General features: G+C 49.5%; 1 protein-coding gene across 1 annotated transcript in view; it reads right to left on the bottom strand.

Moving 5' to 3' along the window:
* PSMD2 (proteasome 26S subunit, non-ATPase 2) overlaps positions 1-21,540 on the bottom strand; it is a 153,010-nt gene that overhangs the window by 88,432 nt on the left and 43,038 nt on the right. The window contains exons 6-7 of the mRNA XM_029617179.1: positions 13,465-13,623; positions 13,114-13,258 (exon numbers count right to left, since the gene is read on the bottom strand). Coding sequence (XP_029473039.1) covers positions 13,114-13,258; positions 13,465-13,623 — 304 coding nt within the window. The remainder of the gene's footprint in view (positions 1-13,113; positions 13,259-13,464; positions 13,624-21,540) is intronic.

Here is a 21,540-nt window from a genome sequence, read left to right on the forward strand (position 1 = left end):
CTCAACCATAACTGACGCCTGGCTGCTACTATAGAAGCCACCCCTCTGGCTGAAATGCGGACCAAATCACACCTCGCCTCCGCCAAGAGGCAACAGTTGGTTCCAGAACTACCCTGGAGTTTACCTCAGAGTCATCAACCCCCTGGGAGAGAAGCAAACAAGAGTGAGCCACCAAGAAACAACAAGAAGTGATCTGCAAAGTAATTGCCACTGCTTCAAATGCTTGCTTAAGGATAGTCTCAATCTTTTTATCATGAGCACCCTTCAAGGCCGCTTCTCCTTCCATGGGAACAGTGATCTGCTTGGAGACTGCACACACAAGTGCATTTCCACCTTGGGAAAAAACATAAGTGCTCTTTTACCACTGGATCCAGAGGGTATAGGCCTTCCAACCCCCTTTGAAAATAGCCTCTGCCCCCCCCCCCCCCCCCCTCAAGATCAATTAATTCTTGAATGGCCTCCATCACAGGGAAAAAAAACAAGAGGCTTTACGCAAGGAAACCAAAATAGGATTGGAGAAGTTACTTACCTGATAATTTTGTTTTCCTCAGTGTAGACCGATGGACTCAGGACCAATGGCTTATGCTCCCCTGCAGCAGATGGAGATGGAGTCAGGTTTCAAAGCTGACGTCACCCTAGATACACCCCTGTAGTGACCTCAGCCCTTCAGTATTCTCTTCAAAATCCACTGTGGACATACTATCGAAAAAACTTGATTAAAAACTGATAACTGTAACTATACCCAACCAAACACTGAACCCCAGTAAGATTATAGATGCCCTGATCTAGGGACTGGATGACTGCTTACTTGCAATCTCTTGGAATCGATATCCACTCCATGGGCGAATCCTTGGTACTGTTCTTGGGTAGCCATGGGCAGGATGCTGAGTCCATCTGTCTACACTAAGGAAAACGAAATTATCAGGTAATTAATTTCTCCATTTCCTAATGTCTAGCCAGATGGACTCAGGACCAATGGGATGTACAAAGCTACTCCCGATTGGGGCGGGAGGCTGCCTGCAGTCCAGCTAATACCGCCCTTGCAAAGGCTGCATCAGAAGACTGTACGTCCAGGCGATAGAACCTGGAGAAGGTGTGCAAGGAGGACCACATTGCCGCTCGGCAGATATCGATGGCCAACTCTTTAATCCTGCGAGTTATGGTAGGCCACGAAGCTGGTTTACCCTGCTTCCTTCCACTGTGAAAGGCAAACAGATGTTCTGTCTTTCGGACCAGTTCTGAAACTTCCAGATACTGCACCAAAAGCCTACTGACATTCAAATGACAGATGAGGCAATATTCATTTGTGTCCTTGTGCTTATCTATGGATGGCAACGAAATGGACTGATTCAACTGAAACTAAGACTACCTTGGGCAAGAACAATGGGCTGGTACAAAGCTGTAACGTTCCTGGAATCATCCGGAGGAACGGTTCCCAACACGACAATGCCTGTAGTTCAGAGGTGTGATGTGCTGAGCATATAACCACCAGGAACACCATTTTCAGGGTTAACAAACAGAAGGAAAGACTGAGCAGCGGCCAAAAGGAAGGCCCTGCCAAAGACTCCTAGATTAAGATTCCACAAGGGAACCAGCAACCAGCTGGAGGTGCTTCACCCCTTTCAGAAAACAGGCCATGTCCGGATAAGCCGATAGATGGGTTCCGTTCACCTTGCCCCTGAATTAGGAGAGTGCCACTACCTGGACCTTCAAGGAGTTAAGGGTCAGATCTTTATTCAAGCCGTCCTGCCAAAATTCCAGAATTAGTGGGTTTTTGATGATCTGAGGGGAAACACCGCATTCCTTGCACTAGGCTTCAAATGCGATCCAGACCCACACATACACTACAGACATAGAGAACTTCCACGCATGGAGTAAGGTGGCAATTACTGCCACTGAATATCCTTGCTTCATCAGGCGAGCCCTCTCAAGGGCCAGACCGTAAGACAGAATCGAGATGGATCCTCGTGAAGGACCAGTTCCTGCTGTAGCAGGTCCCTGTGCGGTGGGAGGCACAGGGAGTCTCCACAAGGAATCTGTGCATACCATGGACGCCTGGGCCAGTCTGGAGCTACTGGTAGGACTAATCCCCTATGGCACTCAATTCTGCCAATGACCCTGCCTAAGAGGGGCCACAGAGGGAAGGCGCTTAGCAGTTCCTCTTCTGGCCAGGTCTGAACAACAGGGTCGATCCCCAGGGTCAACTGATCTCTTCTGCAACTGAAGAATCGGGTAACCTTCGCATTGAGAGATGCAGCCAGCAGGTCGATGGACGGGAGATCCCAGTGATCTACTACCAGCTGAAAGGCTTTGGCTGACAACGCCCACTCTCCTGGATGCAGACTCTCCCAGCTTAGAAAGTCTGCTCTGACATTGTCTTATCCTGTGATGTGGGAGGCTGAAATCTTTAAATGTATTTCCGCCCATTCCATAAGGAGATCCATCTCTCATGTCACTTGCTGGTTTTTGGTTCCACCCTGGCGGTTAATGTAGGCTACCGTTGCTGTATTGTCTGACATTACGTGGACTGCTTGACCCTGGAGTATGTGGCTGAATTGTAGGACACTCCAATCTGACTGCCCAGGTTTTCAGACGGTTTATGTTCCAGAGGGCCTCTTCCTTGGTCCAACGCCCCTGGACCGTTAATTCCTGACATTGAGCTCCCCAGCCTTGGAGACTTGCATCTGTTGTGAGGACCAGCCAGTTCGGAGGGGACAGGGGTACATCCCTGCCCAGATGAGCTTCCTGCAGCCATCACTGGAGCCGAGAGCATATGTCCATCGTTAAGTGGGAGCAAATCAAATAGTCTTGAGACAGCGGGTTCCAACGTGACAGCAGGGAACGTTGACGTGGTCACATGTGTGGCCTCGCCCATGGCACTACTTCTAGGGGTGCCGCTATCAAACTAAGGACTTGAAGATAGCTCCACATTGTTGGGCGTATCGTGTTCATCAACAGATGCACTTAGGATATCAACTTCTTTAACCGCATGGTCGGGAGGAAGACCTTGCCCTGCTTGGTGTTGAACCAGACTCCCAGATATTCCAAGGACTGGGAAGGGTTGAGACTGCTTTTTCCAGGTTTACGACCCAACCTGAAGCAAGGTGGTCACCCCATTGGTCACCCGTAGACTCTCTTCCACGGATTTTGCTTGGATCAACTAGTTGTCCAAGTACGGGTGCACCAGAATTCCCTCTTTTCTCAATGTTGTCGCTACGACCACCACAATATTGGAAAATGTTCTGGAGGCGGTGGCCAAGCCAAAGGGCAGTGCTCGGAACTGATGATGACGACCCAGTACCGCAAAGTATAGGAAACTATGTTCTTGCCGGATTGGAATATGTAGGTAGGTCTTGGATAGGTCCAGGGAGGTAAGAACTCTCCTGATTGTATGGCCATTATCAGGAAGCTTAGGGTTTTCATGAGGAAATGAATCACTTGTAGATGTCTGTTGATGCTCTTGAGGTCCAGGATGGGGCGAAAGGAACCTTCCTTCCTGGGTACGATGAAATAGATGGAACAATGCACTGTATTTTCCTGGGGCACAGGCAGTGGGATTATAGCCCTCATCCTGAGGAGCCTTAACAGGGTAGTTTCCACTGCCTGCTTCTTGTGCTAGGAGCGGCAAGGAGATATTATGAATATGTCCCGAGAAGTGCTGTGAAATTCCAGCGCATATCCTTCTCATATGACCTCCAGTACCCATTTGTCGGAAGTGATCTCGACCCACCTCTTGTAGAAGAGGGACACTTAACCCCCTATCACCTCATTCCGAGGATGGGTTGGCAAAACTTCATTGGGGGGTTCAGGACGAACCTGAACCCGAGCCTGATCCTCTCTTGGGCTGCCAACTACGAAAGGACTGAATTTTGGAGAAGTCCATTACCTGCTATTAATTAAGCTGACTTAGAAAATAGCCAATGCTATTACTAGGAACAGTACATAAGAACATAAGAACATAAGAAAATGCCATACTGGGTCAGACCAAGGGTCCATCAAGCCCAGCATCCTGTTTCCAACAGTGGCCAATCCAGGCCATAAGAACCTGGCAAGTACCCAAAAACTAAGTCTATTCCATGTAACCATTGCTAATGGCAGTGGCTATTCTCTAAGTGAACCTAATAGCAGGTAATGGACTTCTCCTCCAAGAACTTATCCAATCCTTTTTTAAACACAGCTATACTACCTGCACGAACCACATTCTCTGGCAACAAATTCCAGAGTTTAATTGTGCGTTGAGTAAAAAAGAACTTTCTCCGATTAGTTTTAAATGTGCCCCATGCTAACTTCATGGAGTGTCCCCTAGTCCTTCTACTATCTGAAAGAGTAAATAACCGATTCACATCTACCCGTTCTAGACCTCTCATGATTTTAAACACCTCTATCATATCCCCCCTCAGTCGTCTCTTCTCCAAGCTGAAAAGTCCTAATCTCTTTAGTCTTTCCTCATAGGGGAGTTGTTCCATTCCCCTTATCATTTTGGTAGCCCTTCTCTGTACCTTCTCCATCGCAATTATATCTTTTTTGAGATGCGGCGACCAGAATTGTACACAGTATTCAAGGTGCGGTCTCACCATGGAGCGATACAGAGGCATTATGACATTTTCCGTTTTATTCATCATTCCTTTTCTAATAATTCCCAACATTCTGTTTGCTTTTTTGACTGCCGCAGCACACTGAACCGACGATTTCAATGTGTTATCCACTATGACACCTAGATCTCTTTCTTGGGTTGTAGCACCTAATATGGAACCCAACATCGTGTAATTATAGCATGGGTTATTTTTCCCTATATGCATCACCTTGCACTTTTCCACATTAAATTTCATCTGCCATTTGGATGCCCAATTTTCCAGTCTCACAAGGTCTTCCTGCAATTTATCACAATCTGCTTGTGATTTAACTACTCTGCACAATTTTGTGTCATCTGCAAATTTGATTATCTCACTCGTCGTATTTCTTTCCAGATCATTTATAAATATATTGAACAGTAAGGGTCCCAATACAGATCCCTGAGGCACTCCACTGTCCACTCCCTTCCACTGAGAAAATTGCCCATTTAATCCTACTCTCTGTTTCCTGTCTTTTAGCCAGTTTGCAATCCACGAAAGGACATCGCCACCTATCCCATGACTTTTTACTTTTCCTAGAAGCCTCTCATGAGGAACTTTGTCAAACGCCTTCTGAAAATCCAAGTATACTATATCTACCGGTTCACCTTTATCCACATGTTTATTAACTCCTTCAAAAAAGTGAAGCAGATTTGTGAGGCAAGACTTGCCCTGGGTAAAGCCATGCTGACTTTGTTCCATTAAACCATGTCTTTCTATATGTTCTGTGATTTTGATGTTTAGAACACTTTCCACTATTTTTCCTGGCACTGAAGTCAGGCTAACCGGTCTGTAGTTTCCCCGGATCGCCCCTGGAGCCCTTTTTAAATATTGGGGTTACATTTGCTATCCTCCAGTCTTCAGGTACAATGGATGATTTTAATGATAAGTTACAAATTTTTACTAATAGGTCTGAAATTTCATTTTTTAGTTCCTTCAGAACTCTGGGGTGTATACCATCCGGTCCAGGTGATTTACTACTCTTCAGTTTGTCAATCAGGCCTACCACATCTTCTAGGTTCACCGTGATTTGATTCAGTCCATCTGAATCATTACCCATGAAAACCTTCTCCATTACGGGTACCTCCCCAACATCCTCTTCAGTAAACACCGAAGCAAAGAAATCATTTAATCTTTCCGCGATGGCCTTATCTTCTCTAAGTGCCCCTTTAACCCCTCGATCATCTAAAGGTCCAACTGACTCCCTCACAGGCTTTCTGCTTCGGATATATTTAAAAAAAGTTTTTACTGTGAGTTTTTGCCTCTACAGCCAACTTTTTTTCAAATTCTCTCTTAGCCTGTCTTATCAATGTCTTACATTTAACTTGCCAATGTTTATGCTTTATCCTATTTTCTTCTGTTGGATCCTTCTTCCAATTTTTGAATGAAGATCTTTTGGCTAAAATAGCTTCTTTCACCTCCCCTTTTAACCATGCCGGTAATCGTTTTGCCTTCTTTCCACCTTTCTTAATGTGTGGAATACATCTGGACTGTGCTTCTAGAATGGTATTTTTTAACAATGACCACGCCTCTTGGACATTTTTTACTTTTGTAGCTGCTCCTTTCAGTTTTTTTCTAACAATTTTTCTCATTTTATCAAAGTTTCCCTTTTGAAAGTTTAGCACGAGAGCTTTGGATTTGCACACTGTTCCTTTTCCAGTCATTAAATCAAATCTGATCATATTATGATCACTATTGCCAAGCGGCCCCACCACCGTTACCTCTCTCACCAAGTCCTGTGCTCCACTGAGAATTAGATCTAAAATTGCTCCCTCTCTCGTCGGTTCCTGAACCATTTGCTCCATAAAGCTATCATTTATTCCATCCAGGAACGTTATCTCTCTAGCGTGACCCGATGATACATTTACCCAGTCTATATTGGGGTAATTGAAGTCTCCCATTATTACTGCACTACCAATTTGGTTGGCTTCCCTAATTTCTCTTAGCATTTCACTGTCCATCTCACCATCTTGACCAGGTGGACGGTAGTATACCCCTATCACTGTAGTCTTCCCTGATACACAAGGGATTTCTACCCATAAAGATTCAATTTTGTATTTAGTCTCATGCAGGATGTTTATCCTGTTGGACTCTATGCCATCCCGGACATAAAGCGCCACACCTCCTCCCGACTGCTCCTCTCTGTCATTGCGATATAATTTGTACCCCGGTATAGCACTGTCCCATTGGTTATCCTCTTTCCACCATGTCTCTGAGATGCCAATTAAGTCTATGTCATCATTTACTGCTATACATTCTAATTCTCCCATCTTACTTCTTAGACTTCTGGCATTAGCATACAAACATTTCAAAGTTTGTTTTTTGATTGTATTTTTATTCTGCTTTTTAATTGATAGGGATAAGTTAGAATTTTTTTAGCTCAGGTGAGTTTTTAGTTACAGGCATTTGGACTACTTTTCTAATTATTGGAACCTCACTGTCGGGATGCCCTAATTCTAGTGCATCATTAGTATCCTTTAAAGATACATCTCTCCGAACCATGCGCTGCTGAGCGACTGTCGGCTTTCCCCTTTGTTCTAGTTTAAAAGCTGCTCTATCTCCTTTTTAAGGGTTAGCGCCAGCAGTCTGGTTCCATCCTGGTTAAGGTGGAGCCCATCCCTTCGGAAGAGACTCCCCCTTCCCCAAAAGGTTCCCCAGTTCCTAACAAAACTGAATCCCTCTTCCTTGCACCATCGTCTCATCCACGCATTGAGACTCCGGAGCTCTGCCTGCCTCTGGTGCCTCTGGTGCCTCTGGTGCCTCTGGTGCCTCTGGTGACCTGCGCGTGGAACAGGGAGCATTTCAGACTTAGTTTTTTGGGAACTTGCCAGGTTCTTATGGCCTGGATTGGCCATTGTTGGAGACAGGATGCTGGGCTTGATGGACCCTTGGTCTGACCCAATATGGCATGTTCTTATGTTCTCCCAAAGGACCAAGACTTCTGAATTGTCAGGTTTCTGTAGGGGCGAAAGCTTTGGGAGCCCCTGGATCGACCCCTCATGGGCGAGGGGCGCTATAACTACTTTCCTTATCTTCTGGTAGCCGGAGTACTGGAGATTTGCCCCATTTACTGGCCAGCTTTTCCAATTCGCTTCCAAAGAGGAGTGATCCTTTAAAAGGCATCTTTGTGAGATTTGCCTTGGAGGTTGCGTCTGCTGACCAATTCCACAGCTACAGCTGTCTTCTGGCCACCACCACTGAGGCCACTCCTCTGGCCGAGGTTCGGACTAGGTCTGAGCCCACGTCAGCTAAAAAGGCAGCTGTGGGTTCCATAAGTGCTCTGGACTTCACCTCAGAGTCATCCACTTTCTGAGTGAGAAGCAGGCATGAACGAGCTACCAGGGCACAACAAGAAGCAATCTGTAAGGTCACTGCTATCGCAGCAAAGGTCTGTTTAAATGATGGACTCCATCCACCTATCGTGTGCATCCTTTAAGGCAGCTCCTCTACTGGGATAGTTTTCCACTTAGAGATGGCACAGACCAGCGCATCCAAAATAGGGAAACACAAATGTTCTCTTGCTGCCAGATCCAGTGGGTATAGAGCTTCTAATGCTAGTCCACCTTTAAAACTTGCTTCTGGGGCATCCCATTCCAGGTCAATCAACTCCTGGATGGCTTTCAGTACTGGAAAGTAGCAAGAGGATTTCCGTAGGGAAATCAGAATGGGATTCTTCTTTGGTTCCGTCAGAGTCCGCCCCAGGAACTCCCAGCATCTTCAGGGTCTGGGAAAGCAGGGCCGGCAATTCGTCTCTATGGAAAAAAACGTAACATGGTCCGATATGGTTCTAAACCAGGGGAATTTCCCTATCTTCCAAGAATCTGTATCCTCTTCTTCACCCATGCCCTCCAGGTCCCTGCCAGCGATACCCTTGGTGAGTGGAGGCATGCCTCAAGGTCTGCAGATAAGTCCTCCCTCTCCCCAGACCTATCGGCCGAGGTTCCGTCCAGACAGGGGCAAGTAAAGAAGCAGACTGTGCCTGTATGAAGGCTTGAAGGCCTTGAAAGAATTCAGTCCAAGAGAAGGCGGCTGTGTCCATGCCTACCCCAGGAGGTACTGGGGTAGGTGCCGCTAAATTTCGCTCTCCCATGGATGAACCAGTCCCGGGGTTACTCAGATCCGAAGTACTTCCAGTTAAGGCTGTGGCTAACCATCCTCTGAATGGGAGGAGCCGAGCTTAGCAAAGTCTGGGGAGGCCAACTTTCCCTGGGCTTCTTCACAGTGCTGACAAACAAGAATCCAGCCCTAATATGACAAGCAGTGCAGAGAGAAAGGCGCTTATGTTTCTTTGCTGCCGGAGCCATTGGCGACAGTAACTGCGTGTTCATACAGCTCGCACCTAAGATTTTATGCGCTCAGATTTCAGGCACCTACGCAGACTGCAGCGAGGCGCACGCACAGCCCATGCACCCAGTTTTACTTGTATTCTGTGCCTAGTAAGTTGTGTGTGTAATATGTTCGCAGTATTAGGCGAACAGCGCATGCACGAACTGAAGCTCTATATGACTGGTAATACAGGCACAAAAATGCACACAAGATGGCGCCATATGGTGTGCTGACCAAGTCTAAAGCAGGGCCTAGCCCACCAGGGGTCCACTCAACCCAGTTCCCCTTACCCCAACGGAATCAGGAACAATGTCGGTACGGCGCACCGAGCAAGGAGACCGGAAGTCTTGCCGAAAAACCTCCAACGTCTCTGAATCTGGAGGATTTTTTTTTTTTTTAAACTTACCAGCGCTTACAGACTGAGTACAGAGACAGTCTCTGGTTGCAGGGGGAAGGGCTTTGGCCGTCACCACCACACTTAGCTTCCTGTACCCGCTGCCTTTTAGCTGCTTCAGCAGCAAAGTCCATGTCGGAACCGGCTACTGGACCAAGGTACACCTCTGAAAGATCTCGGAAATCCCCTCAGGAATTCTCAACTAGGGAGGGATCTTTAGGTATCACCGCAGGATAGCGGAGCTCAATCTTTTCTCCAATTTAAAAACCGAATTTCTTCTTCCAAAAGATACAGTGATCCCCATAGGGAAAGCATGTCTGCATCTGCTGGAGACGGAGAAATACTGAAGGGCTGAGGTCACCAGAGGGCTGTATCTAGGGTGACGTCAGCTTTGAAACCTGACTCCATCTCCATCTGCTGGCAGGGAAGCATAAACCATTGATCCTGAGTCCATCTTGCTACACGCTACAAAATTGTCTTTGGCTGAGACACTGAATCTGCCCCAGGAACTCCAAGCAATTTTCAGGGTCTGGGAAATCAGAGCTGGCAGTTCATCTCTGTGAAAGAACCGCAACATAGTCCCATACGGGTCTAATCCAGGGGAATTTCACCATCCTCAAGAAAGGCAGGATTGGTGTCATCATTCATGCTGTACGGATCTCCATCCAGAGGCCCCACTGCCACTCCAGGAGTTCTCTGGCACCCAAAAAATAATCTCAGGCAAGGTTTTCCCCCCTGTGCCTCTGCTCTAAGAGCATGGGATAGGGACAAGGACTGTGCCTGAAGGACTGCAAACCCTGGAAAATTTCTACCCGTGAAGAGGTAGAAGCATCCAGACCGGAAGGGACCTGAGGTGAACTCACTGAGCTACTTCCCCTGCTGAGGAACTAGTTAGGGGAATTCCAAAAGCAGGTACCCCACCTGAATCATCTTTACCCAGACCCACATCCGGCTGGGAAGAACCAGGCTTAGTGAAATCAGAGGAAGACAATCCACCCTAAGCCTCCAAATAGCACTGCCACAAACCTACAGGCAATCCTGGCTGAGATACCTGTATATAAAACAAGCAGTGCAAAGAGAAAGATGCTTAGGCTTCTTAGGCACAGGTGCCATGAGGGTGGACAACGCACTGGGCGTTGGCTGGATGCATGCGTCTAAGTGTTTTGTTTTTTTTTAGATAGGCGCTCAAATAGGAATGTAGAAATTATGGTTCCAACACTTAGGCACACACACCTAGGGGCTAACCTACGCGGCTAAAAATTAAGCGCACAAAAAAAACCATAAGCACACAGTACCACTTGTGCGCACAGGTAAGAGGGAAGCCACTACACGTTACTTAAAGTGGGCGCACAGACTACAAGGTCCCCACTGTATGCCCAAAAACTGGGCACACAACCTGGACGCACAGCAAGATGCACACGCCGGACCGACGATCCTGTAGAAAGCAGCCTTAGAAAGCACGCAAAAAGCCACTGTGGCCTACCCACACGGTGTGCAGCGAAAAGCCTGCTCAACCCACCAGGCTTCCCACGTCCCTCAACCTCCCACAGAGCGGAATGAATGGCGGACCGGCGTACTGAGCAAGGGGACCAGGGGAGGAAGAAACCCTGTTCAACAACAAAACTTCCCGCTAAATCTCTGTATCTATCTCTTTAAAAAAAAAAAAAAAAGAAAGAAACTTACCAGAGCTCAGCTGTGCCTGGTTGAGCACAAACATGGTCTCCGGCTGCGGGGAGAAAGGACATGTACCTTCACCACTGCGCTCGGCTTCCTGCACCCGCTGCCTTTCAGCTGAAAGCTGGCAAAACCAGCTACCGGACTAAGGCACGCATCTGAGGGAGCACAGGAATCACCTCAGGAATTCTCAACTGGGAGAGGGACCATTTGGCATCACCGCAGGAGAGCGGGGCAAATTTTATCCTTAATTCTTATTTTATAATGAAGCAATCCCAAGTAGGGAGATGCACATCCACCATCTGCCGGAGACCGAGAATACTGCCAGGCTGATTTAACTGCAGGGGTAATGACGTCAGTTTACTCTGTCTCCATCTGCTGGTAGGAATGCATAACCCACTTGTTCTGGATTCATCTGACTGTATGATAAGAAATATTAAATTTGACTTCATTCCTTCCTAAAAATATTACATGATCAATATAAAAATGTAAAAACAACTTTACAAAACATTTATAGATACACTGGCTATTGTGACCATTTTTTTTTTAAGACATCATATAAACTTCCAAATCTCAGATACAATGACAATATATCCGATACCCAATTTAAACCCACCTTAATTCTCCTAAAAGCACACTCGCACTACTATCATACTTCATGTGAATCATCCAAACTATCATACCACAAACTAAAACTACTTGATGTAAGTGCACAGAGAATTGGGGTACTCCTCTTATTACTGGGGACTTTTAGGAGATCTATACAGCCCAAGAATAAGGAGGAGAGCTGAATCATCATGTATGACACCTGGAGAAGAAGTGAAAGTTTAAATATTTGAAAGAGGGGATATAGCCCCAGTAATAAGGAGGAGAGCACTGCAGTTCTCTATGCACTTACATCGAGTAGTTTTAGTTTATGTGGTAAGATTGTTTGGATGATTCCTGTGAAGTATGATAGTAGTGCGAGTGTGATTTCAGGGGAATTAAGGTGGATAAAGGAAGAGGTAGAGCAGACAGCAGCTCACCTCCCGAGCCAGGGCAGGAGAGACAGCTCACCTCCCGAGCCAGGGCAGGGACAAGCAGAGCAGACAGCAGCTCACCTCCCGAGCCAGGGCAGGAGAGAGAGAGCTCACCTCCCGAGCCAGGGCAGGGACGAGCGGAGCAGACAGCAGCTCACCTCCCGAGCCAGGGCAGGAGAGACAGCTCACCTCCCGAGCCAGGGCAGGGACAAGCAGAGCAGACAGCAGCTCACCTCCCGAGCCAGGGCAGGAGAGAGAGAGCTCACCTCCCGAGCCAGGGCAGGGACGAGCGGAGCAGACAGCAGCTCACCTCCCGAGCCAGGGCAGGAGAGAGAGAGCTCACCTCCCGAGCCAGGACAGGGACGAGCGGAGCAGACAGCAGCTCACCTCCCGAGCCAGGGCAGGGACGAGCGGAGCAGACAGCAGCTCACCTCCCGAGCCAGGGCAGGAGAGAGAGAGCTCACCTCCCAAGCCAGGACAGGGACGAGCGGAGCAGACAGCAGCTCACCTCCCGAGCCAGGGCAGGGACGAGCGGAGCAGACAGCAGCTCACCTCCCGAGCCAGGGCAGGGACGAGCGGAGCAGACAGCAGCTCACCTCCCGAGCCAGGGCAGGGACGAGCGGAGCAGACAGCAGCTCACCTCCCGAGCCAGGGCAGGGACGAGCGGAGCAGACAGCAGCTCACCTCCCGAGCCAGGGCAGGGACGAGCGGAGCAGACAGCAGCTCACCTCCCGAGCCAGGGCAGGAGAGAGAGAGCTCACCTCCCGAGCCAGGACAGGGACGAGCGGAGCAGACAGCAGCTCACCTCCCGAGCCAGGGCAGGGACGAGCGGAGCAGACAGCAGCTCACCTCCCGAGCCAGGGCAGGGACGAGCGGAGCAGACAGCAGCTCACCTCCCGAGCCAGGGCAGGAGAGAGAGAGCTCACCTCCCGAGCCAGGGAGGGACAAGCAGAGCAGACAGCAGCTCACCTCCCGAGCCAGGGCAGAGAGAGGCCGCACAGACTGCAGCTCACCTCCCGAGCCAGGGCAGGAGAGAGAGAGCTCACCTCCCGAGCCAGGGCAGGGACGAGCGGAGCAGACAGTAGCTCACCTCCCGAGCCAGGGCGAGGAAGTTGCTATTGAGTTGGACATTAGACATAATTTCTGTCAGGTCTTCATATTCCTCTACATCCTCATTTAGCTCCAGGAATACACCGTGTCTTCCCAACATGAACGCCATCTGCTTCTGGACAACTCTGTGCAATGAGAGGAAAATAAATAAGGTCAAGAGTGGCTGGAAGAGAATCACATGCTTCAAGAAGAAGTGTCTACAAGAATCTGGAGAGAGTAATTCTCAGGAAGACCTGCTGGACAGAGTATGCCAGGAACAGAGAGCACAGTGTGAAGGAAAAGGTTTAGTAAGAAGTAGGAATGACATACAACTGGAGCTGCCGGCACTTACACATCCTTGCAGGTTGTAAATATGTCCTCCACCAGTTCCATGTCATTTAGGATTAATGCCAAGCGCAGCGCTTCTGGGTAACGGTTAAACTTGCGGAAGATCCCCAGGGCACAACGCAGCAAGGCAGAGTTCTCTGGTTCTGGGACATAACTCACACAGCTGGAAGGTAGGTTCAAGAAAGAGGGAAGAAAAAAAAAAAAAGAACATGAAAAATCATCAATACCCAGCAGCTCCCACATTAATGTTCCACGTCCTACTGGCTCTTAGTCACCCGTAACTTTAAGGCAAACACAGACGAGGGAACTGAAGCTTATCCACTGTATGTGGAAATTAGGCGAAGTTGGCCCTGTCATTTCCCCACAGACACAGGACAAACAAAACCTCTAGCTGAGAAGAAGGGCTTAGTATTCATGAGGCCACTGCTAAGACGCCATCCTGCACAGGTACACACAGACCATGGCAAATGTTATGTAATTTATGGAGGCACTTCCAAGGTTCAAATGTACCAGATCCCGGCCTAGTCATGCATCAAAACAAACAAAAAAGCAGAACCACAGTAATAGAAAATAAAATAAAATGTATGTAATAAAAAAAAAAAAATCATGTTCCATAAAGCCCTATACTCACAAAGGTAGTTATCATGCAGGCTAACTAAATAATCATTGGCCACGAAAAATGTATTTTAGAGGTATGCCCACAAAATCATGTGTTAAAACAAAATTGATGTCCATACTGACCCTGCATTAAAAGTCCTAAAGAAAGCTTTAACAAAGGAAAATTAGTTTCTTACCTGATAATTTTCGTTCCTGTAGTACCAAGGATCAGTCCAGGACACCTGGGTTGTGACTCCGCACCAGTAGATGGAGACAGATTAAAACTTGTGGGCGGAGCCATATATAAGCCCCTGTGCCAGTCACAGCCCCTCAGTCATACGTAATGTCAAAGTAGAAAAATCCAAAAGCCAACATAGCTAACCATAGAAACTTACTAAGTAAAATAACTCCAACACCCCTACAGGAAAACAGACTCTCCAACCGGGAGAGCGAACAAAAGAAGGGGTCAGCGTATTAAAAAACAACAATGAGCGGACTCTCCATTACTATAGCGCCACACTGCGGGCGGGATCCTGGACTGATCCTTGGTACTACAGGAACGAAAATTATCAGGTAAGAAACTAATTTTCCTTTCCCTGTACGTACCAGGATCAGTCCAGGACACCTGGGATGTACCAGAGCTAAGTTATCGAGGGTGGGAAGCAGAGAGTCCCGCTCGGAGTACCCTCTCTCCAAATCCCCAAGCATCAGTAGCTTGAACATCCAATCGGTAATGTTTAATGAAGGTATGCAACGATTTCCAGGTAGCCGCCCTGCAAATCTCTTGAGGCGAAACCTGAGAAGATTCCGCCCAGGACGCCGCATGAGATCTTGTCGAATGAGCTTGAAGACCCACTGGCGGTGTTTTACCGCGCAGAATGTACGCGGAACCAATGGCCTCCTTGAGCCAACGGGCGATCGTTGTGCGGGACGCCGCAGAACCTTTCTTCGGACCCGACGACAACACAAACAGATGATCCGTTAAACGAAAAGAATTTGTGACCTCTAGATAGCGAAGAAGAGACCTTCGCACATCTAGTTTTCTCAAATCCCTCAACTTCGGGTTGGAAGAATCACCAACCGCGAAAGCGGGAAGTTCAATCGATTGATTCAAATGAAAAGCCGATACGACCTTAGGCAAGAAAGAGGGAACGGTCCGCAAGGAAACCCCTGAATCGGAAAAGCGCAAAAAGGGCTCTCTGCAGGATAGAGCTTGCAACTCAGAAATCCGGCGAGCCGAAGCAATGGCTACCAGGAATACAGTCTTTAACGTGAGATCTTTGATCGTAGAATGCTTCAGAGGCTCAAAAGGAGCTGAGCATAAGGACAAGAGCACCCAGTTGAGGTTCCAAGAAGGACAAGGGAGCCGCAAAGGAGGACGGAGGTGTTTCGCCCCCCGAAGGAAACGGGAGATATCCGGGTGGAGAGCCAGGGAGACTCCCCGAATCTTACCACGCAAACAACCAAGCGCCGCGACTTGGACCCGTAGGGAACTGCACGCTAAGCCTTTGGCCAGCCCAGCCTGGAGAAAAGCCAAAATATCGGGAATAGCAGCGGAAGTGGGACTAAGACCCCGCTCCACGCACCACTCCTCAAAGACTACCCAGACTCGAACATAAGCCAGAGACGTGGATTGTTTTCTGGATCTCAGCAACGTGGCAACTACCGCGTCTGAGTAACCTTTTTGCTTCAACCGATACCTCTCAAAAGCCATGCCGCGAGACAGTAGTGATCCGCATCCTCCAAATAGACGGGACCCTGACGAAGGAGCCCCGGAAACCGCTGTAGACGAAGGGGTGCCGCCACCGACAACTGGACCAGGTCCGCAAACCACGGATGGCGCGGCCACTCCGGCGCCACCATGATCACGTTGGACGGGTGCAATTCTATGCGCCGCAGTATCTTGCCGATCATGGGCCATGGTGGGAACACATACAGTAGCACCCCCGCCGGCCAGGGAAGTGCTAACGCGTCGACCCCTTCTGCTCCTCTTTCTCGGCGTCGACTGAAAAATCTCGGAGCCTTTGCGTTGTTCCACGTGGCCATGAGATCCATGTGGGGCGTTCCCCAAGTCCTGCAAATGAGAAGAAACGCTTCTTCCGCTAGCTCCCACTCTCCGGGATCCAGGTGGTGTCGGCTGAGGAAGTCCGCCTGGACATTGTCGGCTCCTGCTATGTGAGACGCAGCGAGATCGCTGAGATGCCGCTCTGCCCAGGCCATCAAGGAACATGCTTCCTCCGCTACTTGAGGACTTTTCGTCCCTCCCTGGCGATTGATGTAAGCCACGGTGGTAGCGTTGTCCGACAATACTCGGATTGCCTTTCCTCGTACAAGGGGTAGAAAAGCTTGCAATGCCAGACGGACCGCCCTGAACTCTAGGCGGTTGATAGACCACCGGGTCTGATCTTCTGACCATAGACCCTGAACCGATTTCTCTTGGCAAACTGCACCCCAACCGGAAAGACTGGCATCCGTGGTCACCACTGTCCAGTTGGGAAGAAGAAGAGATACTCCACAGGAGAGATGTTTGGAATCCAGCCACCAGCCCAGGCTGGAGCGCACCTGATTCTCGAGAGGCAGTGGAAGATAATATTCCTCTGAGATCGGTTTCCAGCGGGACAACAATGAAGACTGCAGTGGCCGCAGGTGAGCGAACGCCCAAGGGACTAACGCCAGCGTTGAGGCCATAGATCCGAGAACTGTCAGGTAATCGCAGACTCGCGGACGGTGTTGAGACAAAAGTCGTCGTACCTGAGACTGTAGTTTGCATATCCGATCCTGAGAGAGAATCACTCTGCCCCGTTTTGTGTCGAAAACGGCTCCAAGGTACTCCAAGGACTGAGTGGGTTCCAGATGACTCTTGTTGTAGTTGACCACCCAGCCGAGGGACTGCAAGAATTGTAGCACCCTGGATACCGCTTGCCGACACAGGCTCTCTGACTTCGCCCGAATCAGCCAGTCGTCGAGGTAAGGGTGAACCAGTAGGCCTTCCCGACGTAAGTGCGCAGCCACTACCACCATCACTTTCGTGAATGTCCGAGGCGCTGTCGCCAGGCCGAACGGAAGAGCCCGGAACTGGAAGTGTCTGCCCAGAATGCAAAACCGCAGAAACCGCTAGAAGGCTGGCTGGATGCCCACATGAAGGTATGCTTCTGTGAGATCTAGTGACGCAAGGAATTCGCCTGGCCGCACTGACGCGATCACCGAACGAATGGTTTCCATCTTGAAGTGAGGGACCCGAAGACATCTGTTGACTCCTTTCAGATCCAGTATGGGTCGGAAAGTGCCGTCCTTCTTGGGAACTATGAAGTAAATGGAGTACCGGCCCTTGCCGTACTGATCGGCCGGAACTGGAGAGATGGCCCCCAAGCTTTCTAGTCTTCGGATGGTGTCTAGCACTGCCGCCTTCTTCTTGGGATCCTTGCAAGGCGAGACCAGGAACTTGTCCGCTGGGATGCGAGCAAAATCTAACTCGTAACCGTGTCTTATCACGTCGAGGACCCACTGATCCGACGTCATGCTGGCCCATACCTCGAGAAATAAGGATAGACGCGCCCCCACGTTTGGGACAGCGTGCTGAGGGCGCGACGAGGAATGGGCCGGCCGAACTTCATTGCGAAGGTTTGGAACCTGTACCCGATGGGGCTCCTCCTTGCCTGCCAAAGCGTTTGCCCCGAAAGGAGTGCTGCCAGTGAGTGTTTCGAGAAGAAGCCGGCCTGTACGAAGGTCCGGTGGATCTTTGCGGCCTGGACTTCCGGGGACCCCGGAAACGGGCTCTGCCAGAAAACGAAGAGCGCGACCGGGTCCTATCCTCTGGCAGCCTAAACGCTCGGTTCTCACCCAGGGAAACCATCAAGTCATCTAATTCCTTACCAAACAGCAATTTCCCTTTGAAGGGCAATGCCCCGAGGTGAGCCTTGGACAAACCATCCGCCGCCCAGTTGCGCAGCCAAAGGAGGCGGCGTGCCAACACCGCTGCCACCATGGATCTAGCTGAAGTGCGTAGAAGATCATGGAGCGCATCGGCCCCATATGCGATAGCTGCTTCCAACCTATCTGCTTGGGAAGCCTCCTCCGGAGAGAGATCTGCATTCGCCTGCAGTACCTGGGCCCAGCGCAGACTAGCTCGCATAGCGAAGTTCGTGCAAATGGCAGCTCGAACTCCCAAGGCGGAAACCTCAAAAATCTTTTTGAGCTGTACCTCCAACTTTCGGTCTTGAATATCCCGGAGGGCCGTCGCTCCCGTGACAGGGATGGTAGACCTCTTCGTGACAGCGGACACCGCCGAATCCACTTTTGGAAGTCAGAGGAGCTCCAGCGCCTCCTCCGGTAAAGGATAGAGTTTATCCATGGCCTTGCTGACTTTCAAACCTAACTCCGGAGTATCCCATTCCTTGAAAAGGATATCCGTGGACGAGAAATGAAAAGGGAAGGCAACCGCTGGTCCTGTGAGGCCGAGAAGAACAGGATCCATATTCGCCTCCTGGCGGACCACCACCGGAGGAGCTTCAATTCCCAATTCATGGAGAATGGCCGGGATGAGAGGTGCCAGTTCCTCTCTGCGGAATAGCCACACCACCTTGGGGTCATCCCCTTCTGCAGCCTGTGCAGCTTTCTCTGCAATGGGCTGTGCAGTACCATCCACTGCTGCCTTCCCGGCCCCCGTCAGGGGCTCCTCGGCGGACTCCGTATCATCCTCAGGGGAATCCTCGGGATCCGATTCCTGCGGCACCCCCCTGGGAGGCCGCTTCCCCCGGGACGCACCATGGGCGATCTCCGCGCCCTTCCTGGACTTCTTTTTCCGTGGAGGGGAGCCGTGGTCGGCCGCACGCGAGCCATTCCCCCGGATGCGCTTGCTGCGCTTGTATTTGAGAACTTTGCGCAGCAACAGCGCAAAATCCTCAGAAAAATCACCAGAATCCGAAGAATCACTCTCGGAAGCCTCCCGGGACCGAAGCCCCTCCGAGGGAACCTCCCCCGCCGCGACACGCTGTGGGGAAAGCGCAGGAGGAAAAGAAGAGGCCCCCACTGTTTCCCGCGAAATTTCCCGGCCGGTGGCCAAGATGGCCGCCACTCCCGCACTAACCGGGAAAAGATCTTGAGGCCTGTCAGCGGAGCTACCACCGCGCGACGGCGAACGCGCGACCCGGGTGATGAGGGACCCGCGGCGCTGCCGAGGGTCCCTCATCACCCGGGACGCAAGCTGAACAAAGGCTGTCCCTTGAAAGACGCGCGCGCGCCGAGCCGCAGGCCCTGCACTGTGCAGCACGCGGCATGCCGGCGAAAACGCGGGAGAAAACGGGGCCGCGGCGAAAAAATTACCACAAAAAATTAAAAAATTAAAAATAAACAAATAGCGCAATTCGGCGACCTCCCCCCTGCCAATGACGCCCCCCCACCGACAAAAACGGAGCGGCGACGCCAGGTAACAGAGAGCCGCAAAAACAAAAGTAAAAACTTTTTTTTTTTTTTTTTTTTTTACAAACAAAAACGCTGTCCCTGGTACTGAAAAGCCCTTATTCCTGCAGGGGTGAGTGAACCAGGCTCCCTGGTGTCACCCCTGACGCTGCCACTAGCTCAGCCGGGTCCTCAACCCTGGCAGCGGCCTCAACCGGGGGAGGGTAGTCCCCTCAGGACCTCTCAACTCCCCTGGGAGGCAGGGCACCCGAGACTAAGGGATTAAAAGAAAAAAACCCCAATTTGGTATATAAACAACTAACAAAAAAGCCTAGCCCAAAAAATTCAAACCTGACTAACACCAACACCAGAATCAGGTCAGGCAGGGCTGTGACTGGACCTGCACCATCTACTGGAGACAGAGTAAGACTGAGGGGCTGTGACTGGCACAGGGGCTTATATATGGCTCCGCCCACAAGTTTTAATCTGTCTCCATCTACTGGTGCGGAGTCACAACCCAGGTGTCCTGGACTGATCCTGGTACGTACAGGGAAAAGATTTTACTTCCTAGTCTTTAGCATCGTCTGCCAACTGCGCATTTCAGCATGTAGGCAGCCCTTCGCCTGTGCTGATGGGAGCTCAAGTCTCCCAATGACATGACTGGTGATCAGCTCATCCAGCCACTTCAATCTCTTTCCTGTTGCAGCTATTATCTGCGAAACGTGGCCCGTGTCAGAAGATATGGATTGCTTGAAGTTATCATCCATTATAATGACAGACAAGGACTGCAGCCAGTTGAGATAATTTTCTAAATCTTCTTTCGAGACATTTAATGCAAGTCAGTACAGACCTTTGTTTGGATATTTACATATTTTGAGTGTATTTAGGAAGAAATGTAATCTTACCTGATAATTTCCTTTCCTTGAGGGCAGCCAGACTAGTCCAGGCAGATGGAGACAAACAACAAGTTTGCTGACATCACACCTTGTAGAGTCCCATGCTGACTTCAGCCTACCAGTATTCAATGTATCAAGATAAAATTAAACCATTCCTTACATCCTCCTCAGCCAGGGGGGCTCCCAAGGGAGAAGAATGACTGGAGACACTCCACTAAGAGAAATAAACATGAGAAATCAACAAGCAGAACGCGACCAATCATGGTCCTCCAACATTATACCCACTCTGAACAGCAATTTCAAGAACCCACCCTGAACATCTGAATTCCATATCTGAGCTCTTCTGGTAGTCCAGGAGGGTCCTGCACTGGTCTGGCTGAACTCAAGGAAAAGAAATTATGAGGTAAGATTAAAGTTCTCTTCCCTCTTCAGTCAGCCAGACCAGTCTGGACTCATGGGAAGTACCCAAGCAATCCCTGATCTGGGTGAGACACTGCCAGCCCTGTTCTGAAACATCTAAATCAAAAGCCACCTTTTGTCCAAATGGACATCAAGCCATCAATGCCTAGCAAAGAAATAAGGAGGCCCACATAAGCCACTCTGCAAATGATCACTAGAGATACCAATGGAACTCCATTCAAGATGGAAATCTGTGCACTTAGCATCTGTGCTTACCCCCTTAGATAACAGCAACCCTAGGACACAGAAGCATAGTCTAAAGCCTTCTCAATCCATTGTACTACAGCTGCCTCACTCCTCCTAGTGTCCCTGAAGAGCACAAGAGATGATCTGCCTTTTTGCACATTTTTTGTCACCTCCAAATACCTGAGTAGAATTCTGAACCTACTATAAGGTCTCCAGACTGAATTTTTTCTAAAGAAAAAAGAACCACTATCTGAATAAATCAAAACTGTGAAAAACACTCTACACAGAAAATAAAGAAACTGTGACAACAGATATTGCCTCCTCCAAGAAAGTCAAGAAAAGTTCCCAACAAAACAGTTTGCAATGCCAAAATCCACCTGAATAGATAGCTACCAAAAAGATAAGATGCCCAGTCAGAAATTCCAACACCAAATTGATATCCTTCATGGAAAACCCAAATATGCTTAATCTTTTTCGAAAGGGAGACATCCAGGTGAAAAGCCAATGGTCGGCACTTAAAACAGGGAAACCCGCCAACTTCATGT

Source organism: Rhinatrema bivittatum, chromosome 9, assembly GCF_901001135.1.
Source record: "Rhinatrema bivittatum chromosome 9, aRhiBiv1.1, whole genome shotgun sequence".
In the NCBI taxonomy this organism is placed as follows: Eukaryota; Metazoa; Chordata; class Amphibia; order Gymnophiona; family Rhinatrematidae; genus Rhinatrema; species Rhinatrema bivittatum.